The sequence below is a fragment of the Thunnus maccoyii genome, chromosome 19 (assembly GCF_910596095.1).
Source record: "Thunnus maccoyii chromosome 19, fThuMac1.1, whole genome shotgun sequence".
Lineage (NCBI taxonomy): Eukaryota > Metazoa > Chordata > Actinopteri > Scombriformes > Scombridae > Thunnus > Thunnus maccoyii.
In genome coordinates, this window is record NC_056551.1 from 6,351,502 (window position 1) to 6,368,718 (window position 17,217).

At 40.2% G+C, this 17,217-nt stretch overlaps 1 protein-coding gene across 3 annotated transcripts in view; it reads left to right on the forward strand.

Moving 5' to 3' along the window:
- The window catches only part of whrna (whirlin a), a 139,828-nt gene that overhangs the window by 103,320 nt on the left and 19,291 nt on the right, over positions 1-17,217 (forward strand). For 2 of the 3 annotated variants that reach the window (XM_042394650.1, XM_042394647.1), the window contains exons 6-8: positions 10,002-10,214; positions 11,302-11,523; positions 11,887-11,919. In XM_042394650.1, coding sequence (XP_042250584.1) covers positions 10,002-10,214; positions 11,302-11,523; positions 11,887-11,919 — 468 coding nt within the window. The remainder of the gene's footprint in view (positions 1-10,001; positions 10,215-11,301; positions 11,524-11,886; positions 11,920-17,217) is intronic. The other variant, XM_042394649.1, reaches the window with a different exon arrangement.

The following is a 17,217-nucleotide window of genomic DNA, read 5'->3' on the forward strand; positions in this document are numbered from 1 at the left end:
ACTTTATGTTTGCATGTGTTTGCATCTAAGTGGCTGTGTGTATTATGCTTTTTATGTATGTGTAAGTTCTTGAAACTATACTGGTTATTTCACATGATAAATGTATGTATTTTATAACTTTTTGTGCCTTAGACTGTGTTGGAAAGGTAGTTTTACTAAGAATCATAACATGATGTAATTTGTCGGATTGTTTGCTTGTGTTGCCAAGGAGGTGCCACTTTACATTAAATCTAATCAAACCAAAACCTCACAATCCTGATGACAAACATTACCTGAGTTTTCTTATTTTAGGTAATGTATAATTAAAGGGGATGTATCATACAAATTTCTAGGTCTATATTTATATTACGGGGCTCTGGTAAATCAATGATTTACAGTTCAAATCCCTTATTTATACTAATACTGGTCCTTTATGCAGCACCTCAGTTCAGCCTGCATGAAACAGACTGTTTTAGCTCCTGTGCTTTTTAAGGCCTCCTTCCCGATGAGCCCACTCTGTTCTGATTGGCTAGCTTCCAGCAGCTGCCCCTCAGCAGACTTCCACGGGCTCGGGAGGCTACGTAAACAGACAGTAGTAGTAGGATTTCACTTCTTTTTTTGTTCTTTACTCAAAATATAAACTTCTCAAATAGATCTGTACTTATTTGAGCCCAAATCCGAGTTATGCAAGTAGCCAATGCAAACAACTCATGGAAGAACCTTGGCAACAACCTTAGCAACAAAGACTATGGAAGGGACAGCTGTCTGTGGCTGACATCATCACAAGGAGTGTGTACTTCGTATACTTTTGTGTCTGGGCTGTTTTTCGTGATTTGGGCCCTGTAGATAGAGTGAATGCTACAGCTATGTGGTGCACTGCCAAAACATTCCGGCTGGAACTCAAGCACTAGAATTGTTGTTCCGCATGTCGGAGTAAGTAGATTACAGGTAATGCAGTAACAAAAATTTTAAAGAGCAAACGGAAGCAGATAAGAAAACAAGGAGGCTTCATGCTAAATTATGAGCAAATATACTTATCAAACAGAGGGAATCAGAAATAAAGACCTCTCTCTAATATAAGCCTGCTTCCAATAAAGGACTGGTACCCTCTGCAGTTGAGGTAAATAAAGGCCCTAGCCACCATTACCGATATGTTCAAAAAGAAAACAAAAGACAGAAATCCAGTTTGGTGTGGAAGAACTTGACTGGCCTGCACAGAGGCTTGACCTCAACCCCATCCTCAAAATCTTTGAGATAAACTGGAACGCCAACTACAAACGCTGGCTGCAGCCATTCGCTTCTTCCCGCTGTCCATGTTTATGGAACGAGATGTTCAACAGTCACATTTGGATTCGATGTTCGGGTGTCCACATACTTTGTTTGGGTGTCCACATATGTTTGGCCATGTAGTGTACATAACATTTAAAACTAAGTTTTCATGTGCTTTAGTGAAAAAAAGCACAAAGCCCTGCTTTTCAATAACCATTGTCTTATAGCTACAGCACCTCTAGAAATCACTAAGAAGCTTGAATACATAAGTAAGAACACCACATGCTCTTTTAAGGGATAAATGTGGAGGAAATGTCAGAAATGAAACCACTGTTGTGATTATGGAAGTCAGCGTATACAAGCTCAGAGTAAGCCAAGACTACTTAAGTGCATGCAGGTGGATAGCCTGCAACTCTCTGTATGTGTACTCGTATGATTGTGTGTGTGTGTGTGAGAGTGACACACCAAGAGAAAGAGAGGGAAAGAGGAGGCATTAAGAGGGAAAGATATGTAGCAGCGGGGCTTTAGGGCTCGGCTATAGGGAGGGAAGTGATAATTCACAGCTCTGCAGCTCCTCCATGTGAGCCAGGCAGCCTCTGTTAGAGTCGACCCCCACTGCTATCCTCACACTATGTCAACATGTCCTCTACATAAATATTCATCTCTCTGAGAATGATCTGCCAGTGATTGTCCTGTTTAAACAAGCAAACAGATTTGTGTTCATCTTATTATTTTCTTCCTCCTTGTGTTATCTCTCCCCCAGCTGGTGCCTTTAGATTCAGCGCATCTCAGTGGTCACATCCCCTGCCCTTACACACACACACACTCTCCTCCCTTTGGCTTTCCTCTCTCCCTCTATCCTGTAATTGCAGCCCAAAGGCCAAAGCAGACCGATAAGCTAATTAATTAAGGATAGGTCACACAGCAATTCTCAATCATTAATTCTGTTCTGACCCCATTTGGGCCCTGATCTAGAGCAAATGAATGTTGTTTGAGATACAACAAAATGTATTACAGCAAATAACGCATGTGTCAGTCAAACCTAATTTGCAGAGATCACGTAAATTTAAAGGCACAGCAGGATTTTTAATAGGCTGAGATGCCCAGCGGTCAGTAAACTGAGCATGGATATTATGACAGTGAAAACAACATCATGTTTGTTAGTTTTGTTAGCAGGAGTGCACATACAAGCAAACACAGCTAAAACTGAACCACTTGAAAATGCTCAAACCTCAAGGCATTTAAAGATAAACTCCTTAAATTCAAAAACTGCTGGTATACAAAACTGAAAGCTAATGAGTTGAATCTGAAGATATTCTGCTTTACCATCAAAACTGATGGTTCCCAAAGCTGTCTGGCAAACAAGACAGTTGTAATTCTCAGATCTCTCTTGTTTTGCAGCAAAAAGGTAATTTTAGCCACTCCAAATGAAGTGTCACTGCAAGCATCCAGAATTCATGATAGATTCATTGTATTTTCCAGAGGTTTTAAGAGTTTTACAAAACCGCATGGGGCAATAAACAATAAAAATTGAGTACTTACGTCGGATTCCCACCACTTTAAAAGAAATGAAAGACTGAGACTGAATTAAAGGATGCAGGCATTTTGTGAATAATGGTTAAATAACATCGACTGGCTTGAATGGAATGATAAATGCACTCACATGGGGTGTAAATTGTGCAAACCCAAATCCAGCACACAAAATTAGTATTTACCGCTAGGTTTCAAAGAATTTCATTCAGGTTTGAAAAATAAGAGGACAGGACATAGTGCATCACACAGGTTTGTAGTTATTGCAAATGAATGTGCGAGTCAGGATTAAATAAGGTGGTAAAGGGTTAAACTTCACACCGAGGCTATCACAGTTTTTTTGTTTGTTTTGTTTTGTTTTGTTTGGGGTTTTTTGAAATTCACAAAATAAAAAGCAGCCTATGAAGTGTTGGCATTCTTTTTGGCTGGACCGGCTACGGACCAGCCCTATAACCCTGAATACCTGTCTGTCACCGACTGACTGACTCACTGAGTGATGAAGTTACACCATTGGTTGGCCAGCCCAGTATTGGAGTTTCCTCATTGGTGGAAACATCATATTCATCATATTTATAATGATATTTGTATGAGAAAAGGATGTTTATTGTGACGTGAGTAAATTTTACTAATCAGAAAGGTTTGTATAGAGGCATGATACTAAAAATAATAAATAATAATAATAATAATAAATATGGGAAATAGGCCAATTAAGTCTTCTGACAAACAGGGCATGTCAGATTGTAGTGTGGAAAGCTGACCATTACCCATGTAGACAGCAATTCTTTTTAGAGTTTGGCAGTTCAGTGTTGCTTAAAGCCAAGTCAAGACACATACCGAACACAAAGACAAAGTTGATATTTTGAGATTTTCAGGATTGTTGTATATGTCACTCTCTTGAACTGAAAAAACAAACCTGCCATACCTTTGGCAACACAGCAACTATGACATGCTGCAGAAATGTTTGGGCAGCTTTTCTGTTGACAGACTGCTAATGGAAATCAATGTGGCTTAAGAAAGCACAAAGATATCTGGCAGCATGTTTGATGTATTTCTTCACTTTACTTTATATAACATCAAGATTATAGATATCCAGATTTCAGCTGTGCCAACTATAAGCTTGTAGTATTGTAGTGATGTAATTCCTGTCTCAGTATAATCAAAACCAATAGATCTTGCCTGTCAGACAGTCACACTTCTTCTGCACTGATGCACATTGATTTGTCCAAGACGACTGAAGCAACAATCCAAAGCCTGCTGCTGAAATCTGTCTGCAGACAGCTTATCACGGACTGAACCGAAGAGCAGAAAGCACATCAGCTGTTGAAGAGAGCTTAGGTGCAATATAAATACTTTATAAATACTTTGACAGTGAGTCTGATGAGGATTTATAGAGCTTGTAAAAGTAAAATCTCTATTGGTTCACTTTGGCACCATCTTGGTAACGTCCCCAAGCAGCAGCTTTGTGACTATAACAAAGCAAGTAAATCTTTTTCAGTAGGAGTCGTCTGAATCTGAGTTCTGATGTACATGTTCATTTCATATTTTGGAAAACTGGTAGATTGTTTCAACACAGTGTTTGGAATTTTTCTAAATTGCACTATTAAATTACTAGTTTTCCCACCTACTGCTTGTATGTGTGTGGTATCGTCTCAGTGAGATTACGACATTCAGTACAAGTTTATGGCAGTCCTGTAAATGTCCTTAACATGGAATCAAGTCATGTTATACATGTAGTCCAGTTTTTAGCCACCCCAGCACTATGGCTCTAGTGATGGCAGTGTTGGTCAGTCGGTCCACCACTTGGGTCCTGAGTGAAATATCTCAACAACTATTGTATGGATTGCAATGAAGGTTCATACAGACGTTCATTGTCCCCAGAGGATGAATCCAACAGACTTTTGATGATCTTCTGACCACAAGGTTGACATTTGTGGTTTTTAGTGAGGTGTTTGTGTGAACTATCGGCTGGGTTTTCATGAAGTTTTGTACAGACAATCATCATTACTTTAATGATTCTAAGACTTTTCCTTTACCCCCACCATGAGGTTGACATTTATAGTTTTGCATGAAATATCTCATCACCATGAAATTTGGTACAGATATTCATGTCCCTCTCAGGATCAACTGAAATAACTTTGGTGATCACCTGACTTTTCCTCTAGTGCTACCATCAGGTCAACATTTCAAGTTTTCCAGTACTTTGGTTAATGACCAATACTTGCACTAGTAACAAACTGTACTTTGTGTTAAGCACTAATTAGTAAATGTTAGAATTCAAATAAACTAAACTAAGATGGTGACATTGGTAAACCATCTATTCTATATTCAAGCTGTCATTGATACCGTAGATTGCCACTTGTATTATTGAGTTTGTGCGTGTATGTTTCCTTTTGAATCATGTTTGGAATGTAGGGAGCTGATTTGCATGATCACAGCATATTTTAGTCTAACTATTGTCTTTGTTTAACCATCAGCTCCATCAGCTGACATATGCATGTCATAAACATCACATTGTTCTCTCCGTTAAAACGCTAGCAGACATAAGAGAGCTCACACAAGTCACTGAGGCAAAGACAGAGGCAGAAAATATGAAGGAAAAAGAGGATGATTAAACCTGAATTTATTGCAGATGCATTGATGATCGCAGTAGATGTTACCCCTATGGGTGTTGTATCTATTTGGTCAGCATCTTTGTATTTGTAAGAGCTATTTATGATACTTGATAGCCTCTTTACTAAGGTATTATAAATTAATATCTTTATAATAAATTAACACTACTGTGTCAAAGGAAAGCTAAAACGCAGGCTATTTTTTATGATGACCAAACAGGCGTTCATAAAAAAAATATGCAGCATATCTTACCTAAATTAGTCTGCTTTAACTAATTGTGAGGTACTTGAAATGTGCAGTCTGTAGCTGTATTTTTCAACAAAATCAAAACAAGTGATCAATCTTTAGTAGTGGCACATACTCAATATGAGATGCCTCAGACTGGCTGTGGGGAAAAAAGCTGAATGTAAATGCCAGATCACATCTGTTACTGCTCATTTCAATCGTATACAAATTATCTTCATCTTTGTTTATTAGTCAAATGTGTAATTAATATCACCAATCACGGGCAGCGGAGATGAACTGTGGTTCGAAATACTGTCTTATAACCAAAAGTTCATCTATATTCTGGCTACACACTATAAATCAGTCAGCCCTCCAAGAGCGTCAGGTTAATTGCCCAAAACATTAATTTCTGATCTGGTCACATGTATTGATTCTGTCGCTAATAATTTATTTTCTGATGCATGAAAGATGTGAGAGCAGAGAGGGAGAGAGAAACTGCAATAAGCGACCACTATCTATCCACTTGATCAAGATTATTAACAGACCTAAGCTGCGATAAGAGCAGGGTCGATTTCACTTCTTGGTGGAGTGTGCAGAATGAGACTGAAGCTGATTTGAGCCTCAGCATCGAGCATCGGACAAGATCTGACTGCATTGCTCAAACATCTTATACTGTTGACTGTATCAATAATGCACTCTCATAACTCCATCTGATGGAGGAGCGTTAAAGTATAATAATATATAATCTCGTAATGTGATTAAATCAAAACACAGTCACCCTGGGGAATAAAGATATCTGTCATCTTCAATGTGCATAGTGCTCATGATGTAGTAAATGTGTCTGTTGTTATAACTTCCTGATGGGATCAAGAAGCTAATTTATTGGGTGTTTCTAAGGTGGTTACATTGCAACATGGCAGAGGTACACTTGTTCTCTCTGTAGGCCTCAGGTTTAAATACCAGAATCTGCCCTGGGAGGTCAGACCCAATCTGTGCCACCATCATATGCAATCAATTTTTATAGTGTTGGCATGGCAATCTTTCCTCTCCTCTCTTTCCTAGGGTCTTCCTTGTCCTTTTTCATTTTCAGAGAAAAGGGCTTTAACTCCCCATGAGAAAAATAATGTCCTAATTTTGTTTGCAAACATAGACCGAGTGCAAAGAGGTTTGATTTCTCACAGAGAAGGATGTGATGTGTTAAGTTTCACTTAAGCAAAAGTGTGTCGCCCTTGCAGGATCTAGTTTTCAGGTAGTTGTGATAGGAAACGAGATGGAAAACACGCACACACAAACTCTAAACTGGCAGTGTATTGTCTTTGGTTTGACTTTTCTAAGTCTACATAATGATTAAAAGTTGAAGAAGTGAAATTAATTCCTGTCTGACTGCCTTCACCAGTTCAGTCATGGTTTGCTTCATGAAACTGAGGCTAGTTTAATGAAGCATATCTTTTAACTTACCTTGACATTTTAACAAACAAAAGTTGCAACCTCTGTCTCCATTCAAAGATGGTCTTTGGTGTCAGGTGTTAATAACCTCCTTCATCTTTCTGTCAACTGAGCCGTCTCCGTGACAAATGAGCCATCTGCTGACAAAGACTGAGATGCGGTTGAAAGCTCTGGGGGAAAAAAAAAACAACAAAAAACAAATGAGTGGATTTTGAGTTAAGATTATTCATTGCTTTAATCAGGACAATTTCTGAAGTCAAGAATGCACTTTTACACATCGTCAGGTCAAAATTTCACTTTGTCCACTGCTACCAAAACTGGTGATTTACCATCAGCCTCAGCAGGACTTTGTGCTTAGCGTTAATTAGCAAATGTTAGCGAGCTAACACACTAAACTAAGATGGTGAACATGGTCATCATTACTTGTTAAACATCAGCAAGTTGGCATTTAGCTCAAAGCACCACTGTGCCTTTGCCTCCCAGAGCTTCTAGCTATATGACTCTTGTTTTTATTCAGGTTAGTTTTAATTATTTTTCATTGTTATTATTTTTATTTTATTTTCATTAAATACTGCTTATGTATTTTCTTTTTAAGGTTTAGTCTCTTGAGGGTTGTGATGTGTATAAAATCAGATGCTTGTGTAAGTGTCTTAAAACTGCTTATGGATCAACAGTCCCAAAACCCAAAAGTAATTAGATTTTAATGGCATGTTATGAGTCACTCTCCTCCTTCAATTCTGGAAGTTTGTTTTGGAAACCTGCTTGAACCCAGCAGGGTTAGTCATCCCATTAGCTTTTTGGTTGTTAGTACAAGGAGGTCTCTAACTACCATGTGGGCCTCTTCCGCCAGCCATTTGCTTGGTTTTTCTGGGAGCCTTTGCATTAAAGCCCTTAGATGAGATATTGTCAGCGATGTTTACAGGCTAAATGTGGTGCAGTGGAAGTGCTTTAAAGTGCACAGGGTTTTGTCTCCCATAAGTTAATGTTAAAATCAATGGAGGTATGATACAACAAAACATAGTTTTGAGAGGAGAATAGTCTCATATCTATTGAGAATTCTCTTTTTTTCCTTTTATCTCACTTTTTTCTACTCTTTCTATTGTTAAATAAAGTCAAGCTATAGCAGAGATAAGACTGCTCTTCTCTTGTGATGCGCTTCTCTTCTGTACTTGGCCAGTTTTTGATCTAGCTTTATCTGATTTGTTCTCTATTGATTGGATGCCGACAGCAGTAGTTGTTGTTGCTGGTCACTGTGATAACAGGGTCAGTCAGTTTATCTGGCATTTGACAAACCCAGCTAGACAATGACCTCAGAGATGGAACGTGTCCAACAAACAGACCAGTGTTACCGGATGTCCATTACCTGTAAAATCATGGTCTTACAGTAAAATCGCCCCCTCTCTGTCCTCCTGCACCGCCTTCTTAAGCAGACCTCATTAGCAGGAGACTGCAGGTGTTCCACTCCAGTTGAGTGACGACTGATTTCATTAGCTCTCTCAAGTGCCAATTTGCCCTCTAAAATGACAGCGAGAGACATACTGACTGTTCAGATACCTTGTGTGGTTCTGTTGGTTCACTCCACGGCACCCTTGAGTTGAGTAACCGGGACACTGATGCTTTAGAGAAATTCTGGTGGTAAGCATTGCAGTGATTAAGATTCAGGCAGGGTAGAGCCAGAGTTCACCTTGGGCACTAAACAGTTGTTGGCTCTGCTCAGACCGGGACACTGGAACAACAACTGCTGATAATACAGACGGACCGGTGCAGGCGAGACTTTAGGATGAGGTGAAGGCAGAGAGAAGAGGAGGAGGAGGAGGAGGGGGAGGACAGCATCGGGCCTGTTTCTCCTGTTTCCGTCTCATACAAATGCAGGCAAGGCACAGACCCTGAAGCTGTGACTTTGAAGTGGTGTCTTTGATTAAGGAGTTAATTAAAGAAAAGCCGCATGCTAGTGAACAGATAACTGAGGAAAAAGCGAAGAAACAGGCAGTGGGAAAAGCGGAGCAGATATGGAGCGGAGAAGTGATATTGGCAGCTCATCAGTTTTTGAAGTGCCGTCCTTCTGATTGGCAGGGAAGCCAGCTGGCACATTGGGGACAGATTTGAAAGCTGCAAACAAAACAAAAAAAAAAAACCTGTCACCCACATGTGTGAACGACACAGTTTCTGTCCTGCAGCAAGCTGTGCTGTTAGCGCCACAATGCATTAATGATAATGGATGATGGTAGGACAGCAGGAAGTAGGAAGTAGGATGATAATTTATACATCTGGGATGAAAAGACTGATGGCTGGTTCATTGTATGTGGGTGTAATTTATATTCTTGCCCCGATTGGTCTCACGCCTTTGTCTCCACTTTAACCCCCCTCCTGCTCCACCTTCACCTCTGGGTTTTTCTAGGCCTCTCACTCCTCGCTATCCATCACCTCTTCCTCCTTCATCCACCATCATCCTCCTTCCGGTTTTCACCTCCTGCCATGATTAACATCTCCCTGCCATCTTCCCAAACCCCCTCCTCTCATCTCTTCCATCCGACTCCTTTCTATTTTACTCATTTCTGTCTGCCGTCATTACTCACATCCCCCTTTATTTCCTCCCATATTTCTCCCATTCTTCCTCACCCTCCTACTCCAAAATCCCTCGTTCTCCTCACTCCAAAACCTCCTCTTTATGTTTTTCTCCTCATTCTTTTCTAATCTGCTGTCATCTTCTTTTATTTCTTCCTCATCCTTAACATCATTTTACTGCCACCGCCACCACTCCTCTCCATGACCTGTTCTTGACTTCTTTGTCTCAACTTTCCTTCTCACTCCATCACCCTAAAACATAAATAACATGATTAACAAAAAAATACAAATCAATTTTAGAAATAAATCAGTGCAAATAACAAATTTCTCCATTTCTTCTCTTTTTTTATTTCAACATCTTTCTCCATCTACACCAGCCTGGGTTTTATAAAGGCGTGGCGGGCTCACAGGTGACCCTGTCCAGCCTGGTGAACCAGTCCCGGGCCATGCTGGAGGAGCAAGCACGCCACTTGCTGACAGAGTCGGAGCGGCAGACTATGGGCTACTACGTGGAGGAGTACCGGGACGGACACATCGGTGTGGAGCAGCTGGTCATGGCGCTGTTCGAGCTGCTCAACACGCACGCAAAGGTGAGGGACGAGGAGGCTTTTGTCAGTTTGAGAAATGAAAGAACAAAATCAAAAGAAACTATATTTTCTTTGTGCAGGAATCTGTACTATTGTACAATCTGTGTGTATGATTGCTGTGAGGTTTGAATTGAAGTTTTCTCAGCCCATTGGAGATTAATTCCCAGGCTTTTTGCCGATGCTTACACTTCTGTTTAGTTTTTCTTTTCTCCTCGGCTATTAAAAGTCTCTTGATCTACTCACAGTCTGCAGTAGTTCACCTTATAAAAAAACACAATAAATCAAAGGCATTTTATTTCCAATTTCCCAAGTACACTGCTGAAAGCTTTTGCAGTTGCCTTGTACTATATTTAGAGCTACTATACAATTTCTGTAATATATGGGTTGTTTTTGGTTTAGTTTTTTTGAATTGTACAAAAGTGCAACCAGAATGAATCTGAACTTAGAAAAGGGTTAATCATGGTTCAGTGAAACTTAGTTGAAATCCTACATAAATACATAAGATTTTTGATCAGACAAATGTTATTTGCACCAGAAAGTTTGCTTTTGAGTATTAACTGGTTACATTAACATTCAGAATCATTTTCCTCATTGGTCATCGCTTTGATTTCGCTCAATTCATCTAAAAAACCCAGACGCTTTAGAAGTTAAACCAATTACAGCAGTTGTCTGTTTACTGTTGATCAGACTTTAAATTGAGGTGAAAGTTGGGAGCAACACAGTTGATTTTAATCTGGTTTACAGATGACTACACCGGCATTTAAAATAAGGTTTAAAAGTTAAGTTTGAAAGAAGGTTTAAATATGGTGGCCCTCAGAGCTCAAACACACTGCAACAAAAGAAAACACATGCATATAGGCAAAAGACAATCAAATGAAGGAAATATCTTCACCAATCTGACAACAAACATGCAACATATAGACACACAAACACAGACAACACAACCAAATACACATATGTTGTAAGAAGAGAAAAGTTACTAAATGAAGTTTCCACTGATGAACATGCCTGGGAACTCGAGTCTCAGTCAGACTATCTCATCATACGTGTGCCCTCTTGTTTCTCCCTCCACTGTACCTTCCTCCCTCAGTTCTCTCTGTTGTCGGAGGTGCGAGGCCTGGTCACCCCGCAGGATCTGGAGCGTTTCGACGGGCTGGTGCTGCGACGTGAAATCCAGGCACTAAAGGCGCGGCAGGGCACAGCTGGAGCCACAGCGCTCCAACCAGACTCCCTGTCCATGGTGTCGTACCCAGACACCCTGACCTCGTCTTCAGCCAGCTTCATGACCAACACCACCCTCAGCTCTGCACGGGTACGCCAGGTTTACTAGTTGGAAAATAATCTGGCTCTTCTTGATTTAGTGTGCACTTGAGTTAGCTGAGATAGGCAGAGTTTTTGTGATTGTTTCCTTCTCTGTTTGGCTGTGTGCGTGTGTGAGAGAGAGAGGGGGGGTTGTGTGATACATTTCCATGGATTATAACAGATTCTGCTGTAGAAAAGATCCCGTTCTGGCACGGACTTTGTCGGGCTGAACAATGACATGTTTCACTGCCTTTCTGTTGAGACTGAAAAGTCTCTCCGTTGATATTTGATAGGCTGTGTTTTTCTTCCATCGCAATAACCCCCTCACCTCCACCTCATCCCTAAAACCTTCCCTTTCCCCCCCTCTGTGCAGGAAAGGCTGCTCTGGCTGATAGATATGATGGAGGTAGGAGTGATGAATGCCTTTAAGCACAAACTCACACATAGAGGACATTAGAACAAGGAGATGTTATGTTCCCTGTGGGCTGATGTGTACCAGACACTCAAACATACACTCCAAATCTCACCCCGGTTTGTGGTTTTGCAGTGAATTTGTTTGCAGTGTTTTTCTTCTCTCTTGTTTTTTCTTTCTCTACCTTGATTGAGCAACACTATAGTAAGTGTTGCTCCACAGATACTATAGTTGCAGCAAAAAGTATAGTTCTTATAAAGAAGTGACGTGTCTCTTTACAGTCCTATTAATTGTCAATAGTCTATGTTGTAATGATTGCTGTACAGGAGATGTCTGGCTGTTTCGGTGGAGGAGATCAGGGTTGCAGCCATGAAAACAGGAAGAAAAGGTCACAAAAATAACTCTCCTTGAGAGTTTTATAAAGAAAAAGCTGGAATAAAAAAAATTCCTTCTATTACCAAAAGCTTTTCTGAGCTATGCTCGTCAAAAGAGATCCCTGTAAACTGTAGTGATGATCAGTGTCCTCTTGCAGACGAAAACACAACAGAGTTTGGGTTTTTGTGGACATGAAATCCACGAACATTGGTATAAACTTATTTTGAACTGAAAATCTGGGGTTTTTTTTAGTGGAACGTGAATCAATCTGTGTCCCAATCACTCCCTTATATGCAAATATACTATATTCAAGGGGATGTAACAAGATATAATTAAGACTTAATCAGCACCAGTGGCTGCTGATGGACCTAAGCACCAAGATATTTTCTCTTCACCTAGATTCCAAATGATAAAAAATGAATATGATTTGGATCTGATATCATGGCTGTGTTTGATATGTTTGAGATGAGATGTCTGATCGTGCGTGATAATTAGAAGCATTAACGGCTGGGAATTAGTCCAAGGCTGGCGGACGTGCAGAGGAGAGACAGAAAGCTGTGCGCAGGATTATATGGTGTGCCAAACAGTACACCTTTAAATCTGTTAACCAAGGTTGGTAAATGTTTAAAGTCCACTGCTCACTGATGTGCGGGAGAGAGAGAGAGAGAGAGAGAGACAGCTGCGTGCGTCGATTTGATTTCAGGCACCAGGTGATGTGTGTAATCGAAGGCAACAGTTCAGTTAGCTGCTGAAGAACAGATAATAAAGTGTGTGTGTTCACATCACCGTGTACTGAAGAAAACATGCGTTAATTAACCGATGATATTAACGTTCCACACTGTAAACAGCAATGATCAGCATGTTTCATCTAAATTCACCCATTAGTAGGACAAGTTGGCAGCGTGTGATGCTGACCTGGAACTTTTTATGATGCATTTTACTTGACTGTAGTTCTGTTTTCTGCTGTGATGCAGCAGTGAAGACGGGAGCCGCTGTAGGCTCGTGAAAATGGGGACACAGTTCAATCACTAACAACTACAAAGATCCAAATCCTGACACATTAATCCTTCTATCTGATTTTGATGTGGAAAATAAAGCCCTGATACAGAGGCAAGTTTCTTGTCCTTTGCATATAGCCAAGTGCACCTTTGTGACCCATGGTGCACAAAAGAGCCAGCTTTTTGATATACACAAACCACTTGATCTTTTTACAATACATCTCACAATGGATGGATGAAATCTCAATATAAATCTGGGACAGGAGAAGGTTAAAACCCTCCCACACTCTCCCCAAAATTGTTTGACTTCCCTCCCTTCAGTAAAAACAAAAAAAATACATAATCCTCTCCCTTTTCCAACCCTCCGTCTTCCCTACTTAATAAAATTCATACAATCCCCAACTCTGATACATCTTAATGCTATCCTTACCCGAGATGGATTTGTGTTTTGTTTTTTGTGTGTATGCTTTTTTGTGTGATTTTCTTTTTTATCAGCCACTATAGTGATGAAGGGGAAGGTGACATGCAATAAGGCCCTGTGGCTGCGGCGTTTTCACCCTGTTTTTTTCATGTGCACACTGAAAGTATGCATAAAAACAGGTGGATGGACACATTATATAACATTCTTTTGGCAGATACTTTTTACTTAGTGAGCCTAATATACTGTGAGACATGCTGTAGCTTTTCCTCAGAGTAAAACCTTTATACCAGCCATGCGTTCCAGGCCCTTCAGAGAAATACAATGAAGCACAGCCAACTCTCACTTTTTAAATGTTTATTTGTGTGATGTGTTTTCTTTTGTTTTAATTTTTCTACTCACATCGGTAGTTCAGTTCAGTGTACATACAGCATGTCCCAAAAGCTTGAACACAAATGTGCCAGTATGTATTAAATGTGTCAGTATCCAAGTGACAACTGATTACACATACAAAAAACCCCCACACGCGTACACACAGTGTCTAAGCTGACAGTGGAGATAAGCTGTTGACCGTCTGCAGATTTTTCCACAAATAGTCCTTCTCATTCAGATGCCTCACATGGGTTTTCTCTGCCTTTCTGCTCTCCCCACCGAGAAGCGGCATTTACATGTGTGAGTGTGTGTGTGTGTGTGTTTGTGTGGTCTGTATTCTTCCCGTGTGTCTGTGTGTGTCTATTTGTGTTGTTTTGGACCCATGGGTGACTGCTACCACTGCTGTGCAAAGCAGATTAGAGAGCTGGGTGGGTTTGGGAGGATGAAAACACTGGATTTCTGAACCACACTCAAAGCCAGGTATATTGTCAACTGCATACCAATGCAAACACACGCACACACATGCACACACACACACACACACACACACACACACACACATACACATATTATGGAGATAGACACAAACATAGTTGCAGCTTGAAGAATATTAAACAGCTGTTTTTTAACATTCCATGTCAATTTAAAAATAGATTATTCATACTGTCATGTGGAGACGGGTCAGAAAAAACAAATCAGATCAAATACAACCTCATGGATCTACTATCCAAACTCTACTTTCTGGATCACATTGCATCTTACATATTTTTAACAGGGCTCTATTTAAAATCTAAATGTTGCCTTGACTAATCACTATAAGGCCACCAAGTGCCATAAACACCTTCTGCGGGCAGATCAATAATGTTTGTTATCACAATTGCTTCCTATTGTTGCAGTGTAGGGTCATGTGTTTTATTCGAGCAGTAAATTAATAAGCCTCGGCAGCTATGATCCCGTCATGATAATCTTGAGTCATTCACTGCTTCTCATGCAAAATGAATCAGAGTTACAAGGTCAGTCTAACTCGCCATGTTCGGTCAAGCCGCACCGGTTCAGACTGCACAATTTCTTCTTTAAAAATGCTCACCATGTGAGTTAAGGTGATCATGGCGCTCCTTCCTGCCGTGACAAAGCCGAGAGACGTGTCAGACTATATGTATGACCAATTATACGTTGTAGTCTGTCAATAAGGGCAAACAAGAGGCTTCTTTGAGGCTGTCTTTGGGTGAGCTGGCTTCACTGAGCTTTACATTGGCCATCTTGGAAAACCAATAGCACAAGCTGGATATCAACTAGCTCAGTCAACTCGGTTTTCCTCTCCAGCTACAAGCACGTTCATGTGAAAGAGGCAGGGTTGTTAATTACGAGCAACATCATCAGAACCATGAATGAAGTACTTCATATGACATGAGATGAAATATTTAAACCAAGTAAGCTACCTGTGGAAAAATTCTGTTTTAGGGACAGCAAAAAGTCATAATCAACCAAGTGAAATGTAAACAACAGCCTGTCAAACAGAATAAGAAGATGTAGAAACACTAGAAATAATTTCCAAATTTTAAAAGTAGGCTAAGGCTTAAAATGTATGTATGTATTATTATATATGATTTAAGTGTAGAGTGAGTATTTTTTGCTGTTTAGTTGGATGATGAAGAAACCATTCTTAATATGTCACATAAAAAATTGCCAGACTGTTTCTGCTTCCAAAGCAAAGAGTGGAGAAGTAATTAATGACTGATGAGGTCTATCTGACCCAAATGTTGTATTTATAATCATGGGAGCCAATTAACAGTGTGTGGATTATTTCCAGTTATCATCACACAGTTGTCTCATGTTATTCTGAGCTGCAGTGATGGAATCAGAGTGTAAAATCATCCACACTGTCAGCTGCCACTCTGGGGATAAAATCTACTTTGCACAATTAAAATGCAGCGAAAATTATCATTATGTGTTTAGTGTCATAAACGATCTCTCTGTTTGTTAGAAGCTCTGTTTTAAATAAAATAGAAAGCCTGGAACAATAAAATGTTTCTACTGACATATAAATATATATATTCCTCTTTTTTACTTGTCACTTTATTGTAAAATCAGGACTTTTGTCTATTTCGGGATTCTGTAGGAATGATGACTCCTTTTATCCAGTAATCTGAATGGTCAGTGTTCGGGGTGTTGACATGTTGTGATCCGATCCTCTGATGTTAACCTGCTCCAGAGCAGGTTAGCTGTTCAGCATAAGTTACCATGGTGATTTATCCCCATTTATCCAAAGTAAAAGTGAGCCAACTTTGTGATACCAGAGAACTTGAGTTAAGCCCAAAGATACCTGGCTGACCTGCTAATGTGGCTTTGTGATACAGGCCCAGGGGCAGACCTCCAGAATCAGGAATATCAACAACCATGGTGTCTCAAGTTCGACAATGTCATTCCTACAAATTTTTGTGCCCCAAACCCAAAAGTTACCTTCCAATTCATCACATTGATGAATTGAGCTGATATTGTGCTGTCTGATCCCAGCAGTGCAACATGCCCATCCATATCTATACTGTTATTTTTCACCACCACTATGTAAACATGACACTACCTCCTGTATTTACACTGGATGTTGGCATTGGTTGTGAGCCTTGTTCTGCTTAATTGCATAATATGATTCCTGAGTAGGCTGAGACACACATGCTTCCACACACACACACACACACAGTCTTCGGATTGTAAATGTGGATGAAGACGATCATACATACACAAACACAGCGTGGTCTGACTGCTTACACTGCAGAGCTGCGTCTCCGCATGTAGAAAGTCGATTGACTCTTGTGATAAATAAATTGTCTGTAAGTGCTCCCTGTGCAGCAACGACGGGTAATTAAGCTGAATTGATGGGGCTTTTGTTTTGGTTTAGTGGCAGAGTTAAATGAAGGGCAACGTTTCTCTGAACTCAGCTCCTCTGCTCTGAAATCACTCACAGATCTGCCGCAAATTACCTTCTCTCCACCATGCCGGTGGAATTGAGCTGCCAAATCCTGCTTTGAACTGAGCTGATGGTTCTTTATCGATTACACAGCATGTGTGTTTTGCTTGTGGAAGAACACATGATAGGTGCGTGTGTGAGCATGTCTTATTTGCTTGCCTTCC